Source organism: Trichechus manatus, unplaced genomic scaffold (genome assembly GCF_000243295.1).
Source record: "Trichechus manatus latirostris isolate Lorelei unplaced genomic scaffold, TriManLat1.0 scaffold00038, whole genome shotgun sequence".
NCBI lineage: Eukaryota > Metazoa > Chordata > Mammalia > Sirenia > Trichechidae > Trichechus > Trichechus manatus.
In genome coordinates, this window is record NW_004443974.1 from 5719422 (window position 1) to 5743295 (window position 23874).

Consider the following 23874-nt stretch of genomic DNA (forward strand, 5'->3'; position numbering starts at 1 on the left):
GCAGGTTCCCCGGTAGCTGCAGCACCCTTGGCCTCCCTGAGCGGCCCCAGCGGGTCACACCTGCCTCTTGTGTCTTTGCAGAGCATTGTGTCCAAACTGGGGCCCCTGCCTCGGATCCTGAGGGACGTCCACACAGCACTGAGCACCCCAACCAGCGGGCAGCTAGCAGGGACCAACGACCTGGCTTCCACGCCTGGCTCCGGCAGCAGCAGCATCTCGGCTGGGTTGCAGAAGATGGTGATCGAGAACGATCTCTCTGGGTAAGAGCTGCCAGGCGTGCTGGGCATTGTGGGGGCACACGTGCAGACAAGGCACAGCCTGTCTGCAGTCTCAGGTTGGGGAGGAGAATGCCTTAACAGTTGTCTGTAAACAAACCTGGGTAAGACTCACATGCATTGTGCAGGCCCTTGGGAGAATCAAGGAAGGCCTCCTGGATGAGATGGCGCTAAAATTTTGAGCCTTTTACAAAAAGGCTATCTAGGTAGAGGTACTAGCACAAGCAAAAATCTGGAGAAAGATGACATGAAAAACGGTTACTGGTCCCAAACCTGGCAGCATTTCCAGATTTCCCAGGTGCTTGTTAAAAATCCTTATTCCCCACTCCATCCTGGGCTTGATTCAGAATCTCCAAGAGTAGAGCTCAGGGGTGTATATTTTCAACAGAAGCTCAGGTGACTCTGCCGGGCTTTGAGGCTGGGGTCCCCAGAGAACACAGATGCCAGGAGGCCCAGCTCCATCCTGTGACCCGCAGCCCGTGGGCACAGCCCTCTGGAGCAGCAGTGTATTCAATGTGGAAAAAAAACACACAGTGGAGTAGGAGGCAAAATGATCTGGAATGTTTAAATCAAAATAGGGACATTTCTTTAAAAAAAAAAAACTTGGAGTTTATGTTAAGCTATTTATCCCTTCCTTGTTTGCTCCCCCCACCAGGGCCCTTCTTAAACCAGCTGTAAGGGGTCAGGCTGGGGCAGCAGAGGCAGGAGTTTGGACTCATTCTGAGATGGTGGTGGCTGCAGAGTTTTAAATAGAGGAGAGCGTTGCGATCAGAAATGTCAGATGTGTGGTACCCAAGACGGGAGGCCCAGGAGGAGGCCAGTACCCAGGTCCTTGGGGTCGGGGTCCATTCTTACGACCTGCAAAGTGAGGCAGATTGGGAGGCCAGAGTTCAGGTAGGGATAGCACAGTGTGGACGTGAGGAGACTAGACCTGCTTGTGTGGTGTGGGGTCCGTGTCTCCCTGGCCTGGTCCAGCTCTTCCCAGCCCAAAAATGCTGTGGCCCCTGGTGGCTGCAGCCTGTCCCATCTAAGTCCCATCCTTTGGAGCTCGGCTCTTTTCTCCATCTCAGGCTAAGCCAGCTCTGGTGCACGATGCTAAGCCCCTTGTCAAGCCCTCAGTCCTAGCTGCCTTCAGCCCACTCAGAGCCCTGTTCACCCTGCATTCCTCCCTCCAAAGCCTACCTGGCCCCCACCACCGTTGGGCCTGCTTCCCAGGAGCTGGCTTCCGTGGAAGGGCAGGGCGAGGCTGGGAGACCAGTGTAGAGTGAGGAGGAGGCCAGTGAGTATGGAGGACCCAGGGAGGAAACTTGTACCCTCTGCTGCAGGTTGTAGGCCCTTCCCCCTGAGCCATGCCCTGAAAGGTTCCTCCTTGAATCCCTGTTTTTGGCAGGAACACCAGCCCCCGCCTGCCAGTCAATCTAGGGAGTGGCAGCAGGAGGCCGGGCAGGGGGAGGCTTCACTAGGGGCCCCACTCTGGTTAACAGTCTCATTTAGGAACAAGAGGGAGAGGGAACCCAGTGGCTTTGAAGTCAGTGTTCTCAGCGCGGGACCCTTGGATAGCAGACAGCTGCTGAGTTGTGGGTTTCGGTTTAGCTAAGGGGAGTTTTCCAGAACACTCCAGGCCCCAGCACGCATTGTTCTAAGACGCAGCTGAGCTGGGAAGGGGCCTGCCGGGCAGCCTGGCCTGGAACTAGCAGCCCTGGCCTCTAGACAGAAGCAGCCATCTGACCACTCAGTCCGCATGCCCGTTTCTGCCAGGGTCAGTTGCCCTGGCTGTGGTTTGGTTTTACAACTGGCCACTGGTCCTAGAACTCTGTCACTTCTGCTGCCCCAGCCCCTGCCCTCTCCTGCCTTCCCCTCTCTTCCCCTGGCCCTGGCTCGGGCTGCTGGGCCCCGGCAGGTTGGCAGGTGCTCTTGGTTTGGACCTGCCTTGGCCGCATTCACAGTTCTTCTTTTCCCCCTTCTTTCCCTGTGTGTGCTTGTCTCCCTGCAGTCTGATAGATTTCACCAGGTTACCGTCTCCAACCCCCGAAAACAAGGACTTGTTTTTTGTCACAAGGTCCTCCGGGGTCCAGCCCTCGCCTGCTCGCAGCTCCAGTTACTCGGAAGCCAACGAGCCTGATCTTCAGATGGCCAACGGTGGCAAGAGCCTGTCCATGGTGGACCTCCAAGATGCCCGCACGCTGGATGGGGAGGTGGGCTCCCCTGCCGGCCCCGACGCCCTCACCACCGACGGGCAGGTGCCTGCAACTCAGCTGGTGGCTGGGTGGCCGGCCCGGGCAGCTCCAGTGAACCTGGCAGGACTGGCCACAGTGCGGCGGGCAGGCCAGACGCCAACCACGCCAGGCACCTCGGAGGGTGCTCCCGGCCGGCCCCAGCTGTTGGCACCACTCTCCTTCCAGAACCCCGTGTATCAGATGGCAGCTGGCCTGCCGCTGTCACCTCGTGGCCTTGGCGACTCAGGTTCTGAGGGCCACAGCTCCCTGAGCTCGCACAGCAACAGTGAGGAGCTGGCGGCCGCTGCCAAGCTGGGAAGTTGCAGTACTGCTGCTGAGGAGCTGGCACGGCGGCCTGGTGAGCTGGCGAGGCGGCAGATGTCGCTGACTGAAAAGGGCGGTCAGCCCACAGTGCCGAGGCAGAACAGTGCTGGCCCCCAGCGGAGGATTGACCAGCCACCACCACCGCCCCCTCCACCACCGCCCGCACCCCGTGGCCGGACGCCACCCACCCTGCTGAGCACCCTGCAGTATCCCCGGCCCTCGAGCGGAACCCTGGCATCGGCCTCACCTGACTGGGCCGGGCCTGGGTCCCGCCTGCGGCAGCAGTCCTCCTCCTCCAAGGGCGACAGCCCGGAGCTGAAGCCTCGTGCGGTGCACAAGCAGGTCAGTGCTGCTGCTTGGGGCAGGCTGGGCCGTCATACCCACGGCATGCTCCGCCTTACTTGGCATTTCATCTCCACCTGCACCCATCCCATGCTCGGTGCTGCTGCATTTGGCACCATCCACAGCCTGCCACACACACCTCCCCTCTCCCCAGGCCCCGCTGGCCTGTGCCTGTATTCTCAAACCGTGGGCATGTGGCCTTAGGGAACTCCAGGCCCTTCTGCCAGTGCCCCCCGAGTACAGGCTGGGCTCAGGGAGAAAGATAAGAGCCCGGCATTGCCAGCTTCAGGCCTGTGGAAGCCCCTTCCCAGAGCAGGAGTCGAGCCTGTCCCCACACCTGCCTCCAGAACGCCCTTGCCGGCTCTTCTGGCTTCTAGGGGCGGCTGCCTGGGGAGGATGGGTGTCCCTGTCACCAAAGGGCTGCACCCAGCTCATAGGGTGGATGTGCGTCTAGTTGAACGCCCAGCCTAGTGCTGTCTACACCTTGGCTTGGCCCACGTAGCACTCTGTGGTGGCCGGCCGTGCGCCTCCTCGGTGCAGAGCATGGTGCTCAGGCCAGCGGGGCTCCCTAGACTCTGCCTCTGGCTACCGTCTAGGAGACGAGATTCTCTGGGGTGGGGCTGCGTCAGCAGTCCCTCAGTCAGCTGTGGGTTCCTTCCCTTCCTGCCATGCCTCTGAGTCACTTGTCCCTGTGGCTCCCATGGTGCCGCTCCCTGCCCTCCTCCCACCCCCTTTTGCCTCCTTCCAGCCCCTCATAGCTGTGTTTCATTGTAGGGCCCTTCACCCGTGAGCCCCAATGCCCTGGACCGCACGGCCGCTTGGCTCTTGACCATGAACGCGCAGTTGTTAGAAGACGAGGGCCTGAGCCCAGACCCCCCCCACAGGGATAGGCTAAGGAGTAAGGAGGAGCTCAGCCAAGCAGAAAAGGTAAAGCTGGACCCTGGCAGTTCGGGATAGGGTGGGGCTGCTTCCTGCAAATGACCAGCCCCCTCTCAACCCCTTGCCCCGTGTGAGGACAGCAGAGTCAGTGGAATCTGGAAGAAAAGCAGCTAGACTGTTTTAGCCTAGATCCGAGGTGTCCTAGACAGGCTACACATCAGGATCATGTGTTAAATCCAGATTCCTGGGACCCGGTGATCAGACCTGGGGGGCCCCAACTGAGCTTCTGAAAATCCTGGGGCTAGAGGGCTCGGGTGCCACAGTGGTGCATGGAGACCCTTGAGGGGTAGCCTCATGCATTGAGGAGGCAGAGAATGGGTGCTCAAGACAGCTGGGGGAGCCAGCCTCCCCCCCCAACACACACGCACGCACGCACGCACGCACACACCCCATTCTCCTTCCCTGAGGGTTTATGCCTGTCCCAGGCCTGGCTTGTTCCACTCCAGGTCTCAACCAGGGCCTGGGAAAGAAACAGCAGAGTTACCAGGGCCAGGGGTGGGGCTCAGATTGCCACTGAGATGTTTACTTCCCCCCTGGGAGGAAGTATTTGTTCTAAAAAATCCAAACTCCACCCCCACTGCACACATCTAGTACTTGATGGGGCAGCAGGTACCTCCACGACCCTCAAAAATTCTCCCGTTTGCTGTATGCAGCAGCTGTCCTGGGCCCCCAGCCGGTTCCCACCTCCCCCTGGAAGCCGAGGCTCAGGTAGACAAGAACTTGGTGCAAGGCTCCTAAGGCAGCAGCTCTCAAGCAAGGGCACAGAGGTCAGGGTGGCAGACCTCCCCCACCAGCCCAGGGCGAGGCCCATCTCCATGCCGCATCCTGTCCCCGCTCTGCCATCCCCTTGGTCTGCTGCATCCACATGCTTTCACCATGATTACCTGAAGGGGACCAGGAGACATGGGGCACAGTGCTCCAAGAACGAGAGTGTGACTGGGGAGCCGGGAGGCCCAGCTTCACCCTAGGCTCCCTGCGTGAACCTGGGGCCAGGCTCTATTCCTTTCCGAACCTCAGATTCGCATCTGTGAATCGCAGGGATTGCTGAATGACTTCAAGGGCCAGGCAGTGGCTGTAGTTTCCTCCTTCCTCTGTTGCTCGGCTGAATGAGCTGCCTGCTTTCTCGCACCCTCTTTGCTCCTGACCCTTACAGCAAATCCAGGAGGCCTTTGTTCCCGAGCTCCCTGAAGACCTAGTCCTCATCTGTCAGGATGGACCCTCCCCTCCCCGTCTCTGATGCCCTGAACCAGAAGACCTGGGAGGGGACTGGGGCTCTTTCTCTAGAACCAGGGCTCTTCTCTGGGTCCAGCTTTGTTCCAGGGGTAGATGTGCAGTGGGGCTAGGGTTTCTTCCCAATCTCTGAAGATGGATTTGCTGCCTGCGGGCCTTTGAGCAGCCCCTCGCTGATGAATCCATTGGGATCTGATTACCCAGGACACAAGGAGAGGCTCTTCTGGTCATCCTCAACCCAAGTATTCTCCTGCCGCCAGCCTTGGGCCCCTCTTGATTCTGGTGTTGACCCTCCTTGCTCCTCTGTCTAGCCCCCCCAGCTTCCACCTGCTGCTCATCTTCCCCAAAGGCTAAGGTCCATGTTGGGTCCCGAAAGCCTGGCACACCTTGCTTTTAGCCTCTCTGTCTCTTTCTCTCCCCTTTTGCCCACCCCCCATCACCACCACCCTGGCTTTGGGGTCACATAGAGGCTGGGAGGCTGGAGTATCTTCTCCCACTGGTCAGTCACTCTCCATGTGACCTGGTCACCTCACCTTCTGGGCCTCAGTTCCCCCTTCTTGTAGAGCTTCCATCTCTCAGAGCACTGTCAGATATCCTTAGTATATCCAGGGTTTTTAAAAATATGTCTTTTAGAAAAAATTCAGAGCCCTATTACTCCCAAAATTTGGGTTTGAGTTTTCACCCCATAGCGTAAAGTCAGGCTCGGGGTGGGCAGCTTGGAATGGCGAGACCCCCGGAGGGGGTACGATGCTTTGAGTCTCTCCTCACCAGGCTCCTTGGGCGTTCCCTTCACCACCATGAAACAGGCAGGGATTGCAGCCACTGGGGCATCCCAGACTGTTCTCCCACACACTATGTTCTGGCTCGGGCTAATGAAACTGTGCTCTCTCTGTCCTGGGTATTGTGCCCACGACACACCGCCCTCCTGGCAGGACCTGGCGGTGTTGCAGGACAAGTTGCGAATCTCCACCAAGAAGCTGGAGGAATATGAGACCCTGTTCAAGTGCCAGGAGGAGACGACGCAGAAGCTGGTGCTGGAGTACCAGGCGCGGCTGGAAGAGGGTGAGGAACGGCTACGGCGGCAGCAAGAGGATAAGGACATCCAGATGAAGGGCATCATCAGCAGGTGAGGGCATTACCTGTCCTGCTCTGGGCTCGGACCTGTGGGGGAGTGCAGAAGGGCCCTTAATCCAGAAGTGAGGCTGATCCACTGAAGATGAGCCAGGTGTGGAGAGAGGAGGGAAGAGTGTCCCAGGCAATGGGGACAGCATGTGCACAGGCCTGGAGGGCAGGGGGAGCCGGGAGTGTGGGGCACACCACATGGTGCAGTGTTCTTTGATGGGGATGGCAGAAGCCAGGCTGCACCTGGCAGCCAAGGCCAGCTCAAGGAAGGCGTGTGGCCCTCGGGAGAAGTGTCTTTGTAAGCTCTCTAGGGGACTTAAGAAGCTGGATTGGGAGTGGCAGGAAAGGTGATGAGGACCTGATTTAGAGCAGGAAAGGTGGGAATGAGTGTTGCTTATATTCAGTATGTGAATGAAGGTGGGAGATGAGGGAGAGGAAGGAGACAGAATAACCTGCAGATTTCTACCAAGAGCATGTGTCTGGGTGTATCATGGTGCCAGTTACTGAGATGAGGGACTCTGAAGGAGGAGCATTTTGGATGGGAGGGAGAGGGATGATGATGTCTATTCTGGATGTATTGAGTGTGAAGGTGCCTGTGGGTTTTCCAGAGAAGATTGGGCGGGGGGGGGGGCAGTTGGTTTTAGTGCTAATTCTTGACTTTATCAGGGGCTTATGTCAGGTCCTATGTTGTCTCCTCTCTCTGCCTTTCTCCCTGTGGGTAGGTGGGCAGACTCTCCTTGGCATCTACGGGGTACAGGGAGTGCAGTCAAGGTGTAGCATCCCCTGCCAACCCACAGGGTTCCATTTCTGGGGTTTACTTCCTTGTGGCAGTAATACCAGGTACAAGAAGAGAGACAGTGTGAATTTACCAACCTATTTGCACACTCAGAGACCCCATCATCAGGACAGATTTAGCATTTAGCAGGTGTACAATAACCAGGAAGTTCTTCCTCTTGGCCTCATCCTTTGTCCACTGCATAACCTCTTCCCAAATTGCTCCTATTTAGACCACATGTTTCTCTGCTCCTAATTACTGTTTACTTCATTTACCTGTGGCTTTGTTCATTGTAAAGTAGTTAACATGAGCAGAGGGCCCATAATCGGGTGACCAGAAAGCCACTGTTTACTTGACCGCCAGCTGTGCCTTTGGCTTACATCATGTTTGTGGTTCTAAGACTGGAAACACTTTTTAACCTAACCATCCCCTCTTCATTTTGTCTATTCTCTGAGAGGTACAAGCTCTCCTGAAATCAGTGGCTTAACACAGTTATTTCTATTAACCAATCCTATATATTTCCTCCCTAATAGAAATGGCAACTTGATCAATTTAATATTGTTGGTATTTGATATTGTTTTGAGTCTTCTATATACTTACTGATTTTTCTGTCTACTTGTTCTATCAATTATTGAGAAAAAGGTGTTAAAACCTCTAATCCTAATTATGATTTGGCTATTTCTCCTTTCATTTTGCTTTATGTACACCAGAACTGTTTTTAGGTGTATACACATTTAGGATTGTGATGTACTCTTGATGAACTGACTCCTTTATCATTATAAAATGACTTTTATCCCTAATAATTTTCCTTGCTCTGAAATCTATTTTGATATTAATGTAGCCACGCCAACTTTCTTTTGATTAGTGTTAGCGTGGTATATCTTTTTTCCATCCTTATACTCTTTACTGATCTGTCTTTATATAAGGTGGGTTTCTTTTGTAGGCAGCTTATTATTGGATCTTGCTTTTTATCTAATCTAAATTGTTTACCTTTTCATTGGAGTATTTAGACCATTTACATTTAATGTAATTGTTGATATAACTACTTTTAAATCTATTATTTTGCTATTTGTTTTCAATTTATACTATCTGTTCTTTGTTCCTTTTTTCCTGCCCTATTTTGGAGTATTTTTTATGATTCTGTTTTATCTTCTTTATTGGCTTAGCCTATATCTCTTTGTTGGTTGCTGTAGTGCAGCAATTGGCAGCCTATCTGTAAAGGAGCAGATAGTAAATATTTTAGGCTTTGCAGACCTTGTGGGTCTGTGTTGTTACTATTCAACTCTGCTGTTACAGCAGAACCATTTGTGTGGTACGGCTATTTACAAAAGCACAGAAGGGCTGAATTTGGCCCTCACCTTCAGGCTGTAATGACAGGGAATCTGTCATTCTTATCTTGTTCTTCTGAGTCTTTTTCCACTGACTGTTTTTAAGATTTGCTTTATCACTGATTTTCTACTTAGTTTAATTATGCCTTGGTGTGATTTTTTTCATGTTTCTTGGGGCTTGTTGAGCTCTTGGATTTGTGAGTTTAAAGTTTTTAGCAAATATCAAAATTTTCAGCCATTATTTTGGATATTTTTTCTGCCTGTCTCCATCTCTCTTTCTGGGATGCCCGTTATATATATGTTAGTATGTTAGGTAGCTTTATATTGTCTCTCATCTCACTGGTGCTCTGTTTTTTTTCTTTTTTTTCTCTGTTCATTTTAGATAATTTCTATTACTGTGTCTTCAGGTTGGCTGATCATTTCTTCTTCAGTGTCTAATCTGCTATTAATCCTATCTAGTATTTTTTTCTTTTCAGATACTGTATTTTTCACCTCTAGAATTTCAGTTTGAGTTTTTAAAATTCCTTTAATTTCTCTTCTCATTGTGCTTATACTTTCCTCTATCTTCTTGAACATATGGAATATTGGAATGTATTTATAGTAGTTGTTTTAATGTCTTTGCCAATTCTTTCACCTGTGACATTTCTGAGTCTGCTTTTATTGATTAATCTTCCTCCTGGTTATGTGTTATAGTACGTGCTTGGTAGTTTTTGTTTGGATGCCGGACACTGAATTTTACATAGTCGGGTGCTAGATGTTTTGTATTCCTTTAAATATTTTGGGCCTTTGTTCCTGGAATACGAAGAGGTTACTTGGAAGCATTTTGAAGCAGTTTCCTTCTGAGGATTCTGTTTGATGGTTTGTATATTAGGAAGTCTTTCCACTCTAGCTGGAGGGAATGTGAACTATCCCTGAAGATTGTTTTGTGTACTTCTTTCCAATGGTTCTTTCCCCACTTTGATAATTTCCTCACACACATGTGCAGGTCAGTACCTGGTCAAAGACTCAAGGGGATCCCTTGAGAGATAAGTGGAGTTTCTCTCTGTGTGGCTTCCTCCTCCTTGGCACTCTGCCCCACAGATCCTAGCCACACAGACCTCCACGGCCTCGTTGTGTCTCCTCAGCTCACTGAGACCACTGGGCTCTGTGTAGGTTCCTACTCCCTTTGCTTGGCCTGGAAACTCTCTAGGCAGTGAGTGGGGCACTTTAGGGCTCACCTTGTTCCTTTTCTCTTCAGGAATCACTGCACTGCCTTCTATTCAGTGTCTGAAACTTTTGTTTCTTGTATTTTATCTGGTCTTCTAGCTTATTTTTTTTTAAGGTAGGAATTACCAGTAAATCCAGCCCCTGTTATTCCATCATAGTGGAAGCAGAATTCTCTCCCTCCAGTGTAATTTCCTTTCTGATTGATACCGTCAGACACCGCTTCTCCCACTTCTTACAGGCTTTTCTTGATGTCTTACCTTCCTGTAACAAGGAACCCATCTTGGCATGGCCCCACAGCCTTTCCTCCTGTCAACTCACAACGGCCATGTGCGGTACCCACCTCCCCATTGTTAACCCCCCATGCATCTACTGTGCAGTGGGCTAAGAACTTGCTCAGTCATTAGGGGGCTGCGCTGGGCTGAAGAAGCTGTCAGGGGAGAGACAAAACTGACATCTTGGGGGTAGTTGAGCTCTTCTGAGGAGAGTGTGTAGAATGAGAAGAATAGTGGGCTGAGGCCAGAGCCCTGTGGAGCCCTAGCATTCCTGGGATGGACAGGACGGGCATCTGCAGAGCAGTGGCCTGAGAGGTGGGGTCCAGAAGCTGAAAGAAGAGAATTGCAAGGTAGGAGTGATTGACAGTGATCAGAGACAAGATAAAGTCCAGGGAGGGTCGGCAAGGAAAGAGCCAGTGACAGATCTAAACCTGCCTTACCTCTGAGCTTCTGCAGGTGGTGTTCCTCCCATCCTCTCTGCTCGTTGCCCTGCCTGCAGAGACTTGCTTGTCCTTCAGGCATCTAGTTCCAATGTTTGAACCCCCCTACCCCACCCTCTAGGAAAGATAGTTATTTCCTGCTCTCTGTTCCCATGGCCCCACGCGTCCCTCTGCCATAGCCACGGCCGTGCAGCGCTAGTTACTTCTCTGCATATCTGCTCCCTCCTTCATGTGAACTCCTGAGGGGAAGGAGTACACTCTCCTCATCCCAGCACCTCAGGTGCACAGCACAGTGCTCCACAGACCCTCAGTGAATGTGGAGGTGTGGGCGGATGGATGGAGGAGAGAGACAACACCCTAGAGCCTTTCAGGGACTTCGTTTTCCCACCTGGGTCCTGTGATGTAGCAGAACTGTCCTGCTCTACCTCTTAGGGGTTTGTGAGGATCTAATGCTCACTCCCACTCACCTGGCTCCTGGAGGAATATCAGGAAGTGTCTGGGGATTTGGGAACAGACTCTGGAGAAGGATGGAGTATAGAGGCCAAGGAAGGAGCAGACCGAGCCCACGTCCATTGCTGGGGTGCTAGCAGCTAGAGGGCCTCTGCCCCCGACAAGTATGGGAGGTGGCCCAAGGAGGGGTCCTCCTAGTGTGTCCTCTGTGCAGGTGTGATGGGGTTGTTCCCACAAGGCCCTCTTCAAGTGCCAGCCTGACTGTCCCTGTGTCTGGTTGCAGGTTGATGTCAGTGGAGGAGGAGCTAAAGAAGGACCACGCGGAGATGCAAGCGGCCGTAGACTCCAAACAGAAGATCATTGATGCCCAGGTGGGGGCTTTGGCCCTTTAGTTGTCTGTAGGTGTCCTGAGATGAGGAGGGGGTAACTTTGGTTTCTCCACATCTTCAGTGATAATCCTATGCAAAAGCTAAGGAGGAATAAGAGACCAGGATCTCTGGCTTTGAAAAGTCAGACCTGTAGGTCTTGATGGGCCTCAAGCTCACTAGGACAGACTGTGAAAGGAGAGGGTGCCCTCCCCTGGTGGGCCACTTGGCAAGCATTGCTTTTCACCAGGGGTGCTGACCAAAGAATAGATGCTGTTGAGAGGGGGGTCCTGGGGGTGGGTGGTGATGGCAGGCTGGGCAGAGGGAGCAGTGGGCTCTTGTTCAGAACTGTGGCTTCCAAACTGCCTCAAGAAGGGAGACATGTAAGGGACTCTGGTCCCCTGTCTTCTTTAGTCAGGGCTGCATCCCTGTCCTCTGACTCGGTCAGGACCAGGGCCAGGCCTCGCTCAGGACTGTAAACTGCATAGCTGGGCTGGGAGTAGTGACCTCTGTCCCCCCCACATCAGCACACACCTGCAGACAAACACACACATACATGAGCGGGGTGCCTGCTCTCAGGTTTCAGGGGCTGATAGATATGACTAGAACTGCCTGTTTGGCGATGAGCAGTGCCCCGATCCCAGGTAGAGCCTGGTGACCCTCTAGGAAGCAAGCTGCAATGGAGGTCCTCGTCTCTGATGGCCTCTCCCCTCATGCGTGCTGCTCCTCAGCCTGGATGCCTTCCCTGCCTTCCCACATCGTCCATTCATGGTCATTTCTGGGTCTCCTCCAGGCATCCAGAAAGGGTCCCCTTTTGGCCCAGCAGCCCCCCACCCATACCCCCACTCATGCCTACTTTGCCCACAGGAGAAGCGCATCGCCTCGCTGGATGCCGCCAACGCCCGCCTCATGAGCGCCCTGACACAGCTGAAAGAGAGGTACAGCATGCAAGCCCGTAACGGCATCTCCCCCACCAACCCCACCAAATTGCAGATTACTGAGAACGGCGAGTTCAGAAACAGCAGCAATTGTTAACCTGCCCGAGGAGGGAGGAGCCTGCCCAAGGAGAGGGAGGACTGTGGTGGCCGCGGGCAGGGTCTCGGCCTGGGGAGGAGCACCCCCCACACGGTGGCAGCCCCAGCACGGGCGCGTGAGGCCGAGGCTCACCCCCCTCCGCCCGCTGTCCAGGATCGGGCCGCAGAGGGCGCAGCGTGAGACTGATGCAGCAGGAGGCGGCTCACAGCCCTCCCCCCTCCTCCGGCCCCAGAAGCACGTTTGGGTGCAGGCGGGAGAGACTGCACGCTGAGGGGAGGGGCAGCCATGGGAGCAAGGGCCTGCCAAGCACATGTCTCTGTTGGTTATTGAGTTTGGTGTGTGTCACCTTCCCTCCTCGACCTGACCAAGTGCATGTACCCCAAGCCCTCTGCAGGGAGGGCACTGCCTGGAGAGGTGGGAGGATTACAGAGCCAGGGGCTTGCTCCTGGGCTTCCCCTCACTTCCTTGGGGGTCCAGGATGCCTTGGCAGCTGGGATTCTGCCCTGTGGCCCTGTGCCCTCAGGTTCTGGGAGCTGACTGGCCAGTAGGCAGGCAGGGAGATGGTGGGGAGAGCCCAGAGCTGCAGGGGTTCCGTGGCCCCTTGCCCACCTCCACCTGACATCCTGCCCCGGCATGTAGCCTGTCAGGCCCTCCTGGCTGTGAGGAGCCGAGAACTCACCCCCACATACTTGTCCCCAGACTGCCACCCTCCACCCACCTTTCCCACCTTCTACCACATGCCCTGTCCTTAGTTGTATTGCCATATGGACCCAGTGAGGATCATGGCTCTCGTACCTGTGGGGACAATCCAGAGCCTCCCACACTTGCCACGCAGGCCCGGGCTGAAGCTCTGGGACTCCCAAAAGCCAAAGGTTTGGGCAGCGTTGGCACAGATGGCCAATGTGTGATACCTGCCCCTCCCCTGTGGGCCCAGCACATCTGCAGCACCTTGGCCCTGTAGGGAGTGGCCTGCCGGTGCTCACCTTGAGAAAAGGTGATCTTTCCTCTGATTGACAGTTAAAAAAAAAATTCTACTGCCCGCGGGCCCTGAGAAGGTGGATAACTGTGATTTTCTTTCCTTTCACAGTATGCATTAGAAACAAAAGCCCGCTTGCTCGCTTGCTGGAACACAGGGGCCTTTTAAATTGAGCGTGCGCACTGCATGGGAAATAGCGGCCCTGGAGGATGTTAGACTTGCTCCCTCTCCAAGACAGCAGCGGCCTGCACCAGGCCCGTGTGTGCGGCCGGCCTCCTCCTCACCCTCCTGGGCCCCCAGCCAAGGACCCAGGCGATGCAGACCCTAGGGGAGGGGCACACCCACAGCTGGTTTCCTCAGCTCTAGGCTGATCTGTAGCCTAACTGCCCAGCCTCCTCTCTCATGGGACATAAGTGAGCAGGAGCTTGGGTCTCGGTCCCTGCCTGTTCCCACCCCCTACGCATTTCAAGCCTTGGCCCTGGATAATCTAGGGCAAGAGCTGGGGTGTTTGCCAACCTGGGACTACAGGAGCTGCCATCTCTAGCCCCCAGCCTCAGGACACTGGGGTGACCCTTGCAAAGAGGTGCTGATCCCACTCTTGCCCCTGTGACTGGGCAGGGCCAGGGCTGCCCCAGAGTCCCCACCAGAAAGGGTGGCCCAGAGCTGCCCTGTAATACCGCCCTAGGCTCATGGAGGTGACGGGTGGCTCCTCTGGGAAGGGGCTTGTAGATGTAACTCACAATGCCAGCGAAGGCCAGAGACATATGCGGTGGGGGGAGGGGGGAGTTACTGAGGAGCACAGGCCTCAGGAAGGAAGGACGTGGGGCTGAGGCCCGGCCACCCTGACTGCCCTATTCACCCGTCCACACTTTTGCGCCTGTGTGTTTCAGACCAGGGCGGCCACACAGGCAGGGCCTGACTCCAGGGATGCAAGCGACCTCGGACTGAGCACCTCTTAGCAATACAGGGGGCAGGGAGGCTCCCAGGGCCTGACGGGCAGGACACAGCTGCTGTGGCCAGTGCTGGCCGCCCTTGGCGTGGTTGTGAGCTCTCAGGCCGAGAGCCTTACTTACCTAGTGCAAAAACTGTAAAAGTGTACAGACTCTTCACAGATTTTTATCTTACTTGCAAGTCTGACGATTTTTGTAAATGTTCTTGGTGTTTGACTGTAATGTAACTATTCACCTAACGGTTGTACATAGTCCTTTAGTCCTGGTGCTGCCGAGGGCTGGCCGGACTGCTGCTCCCCTGATGGTTTTTATTTTTTAATCTAGAGAACGGTATTGGGCAGGAGGATGAGCTGTGGGATTTGAGTATTGTGTATTTTCCTGCCTGTGGCATTTATGTGTTGGCTTTGCTGCGTGTGTGCTGTCTGGGTGGAGGCTGATGGGGCTGTGCACTCTGTAGGCTGGTGAAGGGGGCTGACACCAGGCTGCAGAGACCCCTATCCCCAGGGGGGCCCAGCCGGCCGCCAGTGCAGGAGTTGCAGAGGCCTGGAGGGAAGGAAGTGGAGGAAGGACAGCCCCTGCTCGGGGAAGACCAGCCCGGTTGTGGCCCCAGACTCTGCTGGTGGACGTTCCCTCCCTCCTTCCCTGTCAACACAGACAAGCCTAACATTTTGTGCTTAACTTCTATGTTCAGGGTGAAGGAAACTGCCAAACTTCCTGTAAGTGAAGACTATTTCTCCGACTGCCTAGAAAGGGGGGTGGGGAAGCCAGGCCAGAGAGCCCCCCACCATGCCCCCACCCTTCAGAGCATTCACCCCAAGGTACAGGTCTGTTTTCACAGTCCACCCATCTGCAAACTAGCCCGTCCAGGGAACAGCCCCTCTCTTTTTACACACTCAGCCACAAAGCCGACCGTGCCCCCCACCACGCCCCATCTCCCCCTTTTGTAAGTATGTGAAAAGGAAAAAATGCAAACGCTGGGGTTTTGGCTGGAGCGCCTCCCTCCAGTTATGACTTCCCTATGTAATAATGTACAGAGAAAGTTGTTGGTGTTCTAAGACTCTGTGTGGCTGTGCAATTTCTGTACATTTGCAATTAGAAATATTAAAGATTTATTTAGCTATTTTAAGCTTGACTTGCCTCTCCGTTCAGCTCTCTGAGGTGATGGGGCGGGGTGCTGAGTCCATGCTTTACCAAAGGGACCCTGGCATGTGCTTCACCCTGGCGACTCCTGAAGCCACTGCTGCAATGGTGGTCCCTGCTTTGCCTGGCTCACCAGGTGATCTGGGGTGCCCCTCTCCTCCCTGGGTTGGGATCTCCCCATAAAGGCAAGGAGGGGCTGGAGCAGATGATCTCCTAAAGGCCCCCTGCCTCTGACATGCTGGGAAATGGTGGCACTCTGCTGGTCAGAGGCCTCCCAGGATCCCAGCAGACAGCAGACACCAGTCCCTGGTGGGCTTTGCTCCAAGAGCTTTCACAGCAACTGAGTCCAGTCTAGAAGGGAGAAGACCACAGGGGGGAAGAGTTGACCCGGGTCACCAGCAAGTCATGCTGAGCTGGACAATATCCAAGCTTCCACCTCATGAGGCTCCTTCCAGCCCCACCCAACAAACCAGCCCCCCGCCCGTCAGCTGCACTGCTACAACCTTGCAACCTTGGGGTCCTATCCAGCATGTCCCAGGCACCATCCTTCAACTCACAGTAACCCCTAGGGGTGAGTGCATGCTCTTGTCATGCTTGGAGAGCTTGGCTCAGAGGGGGCAAGTCCAGGCCCCCAGCTACAGCCAAAACCCCTCAGGAACTGGACTTGGAAACAAGGGACCAAGGTTCTGCGGGGGACAGGTATATACCCATCAAATCGCCAGATGGAGCCCAGGCCTGTCATCTGCACAGCTGCCTCTCTGGTGCAGCCAGGGCTTGAGCCCAGACAGCCAGCATTCTCAGAGAGAAACCCAAGGCTGCTCCTTTTCTTGCCCCGACAGCCAAGGGAAGGGCTGGATCATGGGGAGGGATGGTACTACAGAGGAGCCATGGGCCAGAGGGCCAGAGCGGGCTACCTCTGCTCCAGCCTGCCTCTTCTAGTCCTGCCTCAGCGCCAAACCCCTGCGCTTCTGTCGGGGGAGTCAGGAGCTGCATCCTGCCCCCATCCCCTTCTGCTTCCAGACCTTCCCTCTCCTCCGCTTGTACAAACCTATGTTCCCCAAGGCTCAGCCATTAAGAAATACAACTCCCGGCTCTTCGCACTGCCATATTCCCTGCCTGCCCATCACTCCTCACATTCACTGCAGACCAGCCACCTGACAGCCCTTCCACCGCACCTCCCACCATCAGCCTGAGTGACCGCAGCAACCAATCAGCACCTTGACCTCTCAGGCTCTTGACCTCTTGTCTCCTGAGAGGACCTCTCACTTCACCTCAGCCAGCCACTCTTCGGGCCGTGCCCTTGGCTGTTGTCACCTCTGACCTCTAAGAAATACATCATCCCCTCTCTCAAATCATGGCCTCCCTGGCTTTCTCCTTTCTGAAACCGTCCTTAATGTCTCTTACATCAAAGCACTGTTCTCAGATGGGCCCCTTTCACTCCAGGCCCATTTTGCCTTCACTTCCTTACCTTCCAAGCCTAGACCCTGGGGGTCTCCCTCTTCAGCCCTCTCAACGATACTCTGACCATGTCCGCCCTGGGCCCACACAAGGACTGTCTCCTCTGGGCTGCTGGGCACAGCTGGAGGGAAACAAGTGCAGCCCAGTTCAGATGGAGGCCATCCTACTCCCCACGGGGTAATCCAAGCCTGCACCTCTTCTCAAGCACCAGTATTAGTCTATGACAGATCAAGGTGACAGAAGATGAGGACCCAGAGGATTTTAATAATGAATATGGTTTAATAAGCAGATATACATCAAGCTCTCACCTTGGAGAGAACATACCTTTTCAAGTGTTCTTGGAATATTTACCAAAGTTGACTATATCCTAAGGAAGAAAACTTCAAAATTGGCGGAAGAAACAGTTTGGGTCACATTTTGTGCCTTGAGGCGATGAACCTAGAGATTAATAATACATGTTTGATTTTAAAAATAAATAAATAAAAACTGCCATCAGGAAGTTTAAAAATTAAAGATTTTTAATTGACTTGAAATTCACATTATATACTATGAACCATTCTAAAGTGTACAATTCAGTGGTTTTTAGTGCATTCACAATTGTGCAACCGCCATTTTTCTTGTTTCAAAACTTTTTCATCACCCAGAACACCCTGTACCCATTAAGAAATATCTCCCCGTTATATTGAATCAATAGATTTAGACTTCTGATTAAACAAGATATATTGACTGTGTGCATTTATCTCTTTTCATCCCCCCAAACACCACTACTACCAGGAAGGGAAAGAAAAGGGTGTCATCTGTAAGGACAGAATGTCAGAGGAGATATCAGTAGATAAGGGAATTTGAAAAACTTTGGAAGATGGAAAGCTGATGACAGAGTATTAGCAGACCAGAGGGGGAAAACCAGCCATAAATGAGCCAATGGACCCCGAGGAGCTTCAGAGGCTCAGGACGGAGAGAGCCAGACGGGGTGGCAGGCAGAGGCGGGGTGGCAGGCAGAGGCAGGGCACCGGGTTGGAACAAGGGAGGCAGACCCAAGTCCCTTCTCCCACTCTGCACAGCCAGGAAATTAATTATTAACCCCCACCCCTCATCTCCTTGCAAGGGACTGGGCATTTATTATCTGGAGGAATTGAACCAGGTATGCTCTGGACTTGGGGACGCCAGGCAAAGCACAGGGGCTGTGAGGTGGGAGGGGTGTAAAGTGAGCTCCGCACTCAATAGTGCCCCCTCCCCAGTGCCTTCTCCACTCCCAGAACACTCGAAGCCAAGTATGTAGGCCCCAGGCAGCAGATTCTTTGGAAAAACTGGCTTCTGAGAAAAGACAGATAATCATGGCAGGATCCCTCAATGAAAAGTTGAAATCACTGTCTCATCGTCTCCTAGTGACGCCCACCAATCCACATGCCCTGCACACACACACACACACAAGTTTGGATAGCCAAGGACGCCCAGACAGTTGTGAAAAGCTTCCACCATGAAAGAGAGAGGTCAAATTAACCAACTCAAGAAAAGAAATAGGAAATGGAGACAATGCAGGAAAGAGAAGAGCATTTTAAAAAACCGAAACTATAATATCTATAGAGAGAGAAAACAAGAACAGGATGCTATGAAAAAGAAACAGATCAAGAAAGAGCTTTTGCCTATTGAAAAATTTTTTTACAAAAATAAAATATCCAATAAAAGTGAGGAATACAAAGTTGAGGTATTTCTCCAGAAAATAGAACAAAAGAAACGAAAAACAGGAGAGAGAAAAAAATCCAGAAGCTCAATCCAGGCTGTCCAACATCCAGCTGTTAGGAATTCTGAAAGAGGAAAAAGAGTGAAAGGAGGGGAGCAGATTATCAAAGGAATAATAAACACAAGTGTTCCAGAGCTGAAGGAAGGACTCAAGTTTCCAGGTTGAAAGAGGCTCCATAACAGATGGAAAAGGAGCCTCAGCAGGGCCCAGCCTTGTGAAATTTCTGAACATAGCCAGAGCCATGCTGATCCATGCTGGCTGGCTGGCCTCAGCTAGGAGCCCAGAGAGTTCATGCAGAGGAAAACAAGGGGAGGCTGAGTACCTGGGCCTAAAGGAGAGGAAGTTGTGGAATGAGGGCCCCAGAAAGTGCGGAGGGACTGATATTCCCGAGAATATCAGTAGGATCACCAGGCAGCACCAGGACCTCTGTGAGAAGTCACGAAGTTACAGCAAGACAAGTCAGCACAAGTGTGTGCTTTTCTCTGGGCATGGTTAAAACTAGTTAATGCCCTACAGGGCAATAAAACTATAACCATGGGGTTTGGCTCTTTACCTGAGAAAAAATCTGCAAGTTAGCAGGTAACTTCACAGAACCTGGCCTTTAATCTATAGTAAATGGCAAGTCAAATGAAGGTGTATTCCCCTAGATGATGGAATAGGCCTGTTAAGCTTCTGCTCTAGCAGGACGCTGAATGGGCAGCCTACCCTCCTTTTGCCTTAGTTACAAGTTTTGGACAATTTTTCTTAATACCTGCTGACAATATGCCATGGTCACAAAGCCCGAAACCTCGATGACTTTGCAGACAATGTGACTGAAGCTGACCCACTTCAGATGACATCCAGACCCAGTGTCAGGGATACAACAAGGAGTGGTGGGGACTAGGGTGAACTGAAGTGTATAAGCCCTTTCTAAAGCTGTAGCTCATCTTCAGCAGCAGAGGACTGTGGCAATGGATTTCCACACCATCCATTTCTGTATCCAGCTCCACCCTGCATTCACAGGCCCAAGTGACTGCTTGACATCACCACTTGAGTGTTTCACAGGCACCTCAAGTTTGATGTACCCGAAAGGGAACTCTTGACTGCTCTGACTCCCAAACCTTTTCCTCCCAATAAACTGCTCCACCATCCCCCCTAGTTACTCAAGCCAAGAGCCAAATATGACTTCTTGATTCTTGGGTATTAAAAAGGAGGTATAGATTTGGGGGAGTCCCTGGGTGGTGCAGATGGTTAATGCTGCTAACCAAAAGGTTGGAGGGTCAAATCCACCCAGAGCCTCCTCAGAAGAAAGGCCTGGCGATCTACTTCCAACAATTCAACCATTGAAAACCCTATGGAGCACAGTTCAATTCTGACACACATGGCTTCCCACCCCGCCTTTCCGTGCCCACTGTTGGTATTAGAGACTCGATGGCAACTGGTTTTTGTTTTGTTTTGTTTTAAATAGATATAGATTTGGGATGATGCCTATGATGTATTGTGAGTGAAAAGCAAGCAGTAGCTCCGTATACTCGTATTCCTTTAACAACAAAAAAAGACTGAATTACATTACATATAATAAATTACATAGAAGAAATATGTGGAAGCATACACGTCATAGTGTTGATGGCTGTTGCCTCCGGGGAGCAGGACTCAGCAGGATGGGGAAGGAGGACTTGCACTTTCTATTTTATATTCTTATGTATCATTTGAATTTTTTACAAGCAGTTTTTAATCCTTGTTGTGGTATGGAGCTATTGAACAATAAATAAAACATATCCATATAATGAAACACTCTGCAGCTATTAAATTTGTAGAAGAATATTAAATGGCATTGAAAGATATTAATAATGTATTAAGTGTAAAGCTAATAACAGAATTGTATGTCCAGGAGGATTCTATTTAGTTTTTAAAATATATTTGCACAAAGGTCTGGACTAAGAGTAGTGTTAGGTAAAAGCTTGAGCTTGGGCATGAGGGAGACCTGGGTTTGACTCTTAACTGCTGTAGACTAGCTACATAATCTTAGGTAAATTGGGAAAGTCCCCAGCCTCAGTTTTCTCAACTGTAAAATGGAGATAACAGTGCCTCTGCTGTGAAGAGGTCTTCTGTAAAGATTTGCTGAAATAATGCTTGTTACCCTTCTACTTAGCACACTTACTTGCAGCTAAATAAATGTTGCCTGCTATGAGAATATTAATAATTATTCTAATAGAAATTTAAAATAATAATTACTGTTATTAAGGATATATACCAAGGCATTAACAAAACATGCAGCTAGGGATAATGAGACAATAAATGACTTTTTATTTCTCTCCCTTTTTCTTTGTTTATCAGTATTTTCTAAGTTTTTTCTGAACGTACTTTTGCTTTTGTAATAAAAACAACACGTTAAAAAAAAGAATATCTCAAGTCAATATCTAACATTATCCTTAACAGGAAAATATATGAGACCGTCTCAGTGAGGTAAAACTCAAGACTTGGATCGGGACTCTGTCACATTTCAATGCAAAAAAGGCAGGAAAGAAATGAGTTACAACCATTGGGAAAAAGAAGGCAGAAGGTAGGATTATCTGAAAAATGGTTCCAGTTAAGTAAAGTGGCTGAATACCCAATAAATATACAAAATTGAAACTGCTTTCCCAGACACCAGGTGGTCCCTGTTAGCAGGGTGGACCTGTGGCTACCAGGAAAGGTGCGTGGACAGGGAGATTCAGCTCTTGCCTCAGATCCTCTTTCCAGAGAATGGTGGTCCGACTTCAGCCATGCCCTTCCCACCAGTGACACTGTTGCGGTGACCACAAGGGGACCAGGCCCCACTCACCTGAGGCACACGATGGGGTTGGGTGGTGTCCCCACTTTGCTGATGCCTGAAGCTCAGCTTCCTGCCCATCTGGGAATCCAGCACTAACAGAAGGGAATAAAACCTGCAGTCTCTGCGGGGCGCCCTCCCTCTGGAATTCAGATTTAGGTCTCTGGAGTCTCTGAAATCCTGTTCTTTTAAAATGTTTCTAGATTTTACCTTTAATTATAAAAGTAATAAATGCTTGTGGTAAAGGATACATTTTTTTTGAAATGGTAAAATAATGACTCACACAAATATAAAAATGAACATATGTTTAGCATTTTTAAACTCATTAATTAATGAGGGAACCAGTCAGTTATTACAACCAAAGTTCAAAGGAGAATTCAAAGAACCACATTTATATCAGCAATCAGGAATGCTGAAAAAAGAAATTACAGATAGATGTAAAACTAGTCTATCCACAGGGCAATAATCAAGTGCATTCCACCAGACACAATTCATTTGCATGTCTGTGGATAAGAATCATGTACATTATGATCAGTTTTTTACAACTTACAGAGTTGCAAGATAGCTCAAGGACAATGAGAGACAGATTAGGGGTGCCGGAGACTCAGCAATCCTTTTTGCCTGCTTTGAAGTCTTTCACAATATTTCCTGACACCTATTAAAAAAGAAAAAAGAAATACATAAAAATTAAAAAGGATTTCCCCCACCCACAAATACCCTCTCTATAGACAACTATTATGAACAGTTTATCAAGATAGACTCTATTCCTGTACATACAAACTTATACTTTTAAGACAAAAATAGAATCACACTATTCACACTGATCGACAGTTTGCTTTTTTCACTTGACAGTATGTCATGGACACAATTTCATGACAGAATATAATTATTTTTTTTAACTGTTCTCCCCCCCCCCACCTTTTAATGATGATAAGTCTAAAATTTCAAGCTCTGGAATCTGAAGGTTTAAAAAAAAGAAAAAAACCTTTTACTTGGAAATAATTTCAAACTTAACAGGTAAGTTACTAAAATCAAAACAGTATGAAGAACACCTATATGCCTTTTACCCAGATTCTCCTATTGTTAACATTTTTATCCATTTGCTTTATCATTTGCCTTTCCTCCCTCCCTCCCTCCCTCTCTCTCCACACACAAACACAATTTTTTTTCTGAACCTCTTGAAGGTAAGTTACATATATCACGGTCCTTTACCCCTAAATACTTCGGTGTGTATTTACTAAGAACAGGGGTATTCTCTTACATAATCGCAGTATAGTTATCAACTTCAGTAAATTTAACACTGATACATACTTTCAGCTCACCTATCATTCACATTCCAATTTTTTTTTTTGAAGCAATAGTATCTTTTATAGCTTTTTTTTTCCCCCTCCAATACAGGATGCAGTCTAGGGTCAGGGACTGCATTTAGTTCTCAAGTCTCTTTAGCCTGTTTTAATTCAGAACATTTCCATAGCCTTTCTTTGTCTTTATGCATTGACATTTTGGCAGAATACAGCTCCCCCCTTTTTCAAAAATAGAAATATAATTTTGCATTTGGTGTTTTCTCCTGACTAGTTTCTGCTTATTCATTCTTGGCCAGAATATTTCACAGAACATTCCAGAGTAACACATCTCTAGGCCCACGACGCCTCTATGTCCCTCATTGGTGATGTTAATTTTGATCACCCCATCCAGGTGATGTCCAATTTCTCCACTGTACAGTTACTGGGCTTTTTTCTTCATTGTAACTAATAAGCAGTCTGTGGGGAGACACTTGAGACCATGCAAACATCCTGCTCCTCATCAAAATTTCCCCCTGGATCTAGCAACAATTAATAATTCTTAATTGATCCAATCTTTACTATGATGGTTGCAAAAGATGATTTTCCAACCCTAGCACTCCCTCTACATTTGCCAGTTGGCCGTCAGAATTCTATCGTCAGCACAAGTTCTCCTTTCTCACCATTTATTTATTTACCTCATAAACTCCTATTTTAAGGTATAATTCATTACTCAATTATTTGGGTGTGCAAACAGTCCCAGATTTGGGCCCTGGGAGCCCCTTCAAGCTAGTGCCTGGGTCCTGGTGACATGCCCCATTGTTGTCTGTGAACATTTCCTTACCTTCAGTCATAACAAGATCTCCCAGGCTCAGCTTGTTCCTACCCTGCCCCAGCTCTGGAGTTAGCCCATTTCTCTGAGGAAGGCTGGGGAATGGTATTAGAGACCAAGATCTGAACACTACTGAGGTGTCTTTGCTTCTTGACTCTTTCAGCAAAAAGAGCTAGGAAATAACATGCATATATCCATTGTTGCTGTGTGCTCTTGAGTCAATTCCAACTCATGGTGACATTATAGGGCAGAGGAGAACTGCCTCATTGGGTTTCCTAGGCTGAAATCTTTATGGGAGCGAGCAGATGACCAGGTTTTTTCTCCCACGGAGTGGCTGGTGGTTTTGAACTGCCGACCTTTTGGTTAGCAGCCGCGCCCTTAACCATT

General features: G+C 50.7%; 1 protein-coding gene across 1 annotated transcript in view; it reads left to right on the plus strand.

The window, feature by feature from the left end:
• Nucleotides 1–12725, plus strand: part of DAB2IP (DAB2 interacting protein) — a 117249-nt gene extending 104524 nt beyond the window's left edge. The window contains exons 11-16 of the mRNA XM_023730679.1: nt 82–260; nt 2269–3157; nt 3932–4084; nt 6259–6452; nt 11203–11290; nt 12152–12725. Coding sequence (XP_023586447.1) covers nt 82–260; nt 2269–3157; nt 3932–4084; nt 6259–6452; nt 11203–11290; nt 12152–12319 — 1671 coding nt within the window. The 3' untranslated portion in view covers nt 12320–12725. The remainder of the gene's footprint in view (nt 1–81; nt 261–2268; nt 3158–3931; nt 4085–6258; nt 6453–11202; nt 11291–12151) is intronic.
• The last annotated feature ends 11149 nt before the right edge of the window (nt 12726–23874 follow it).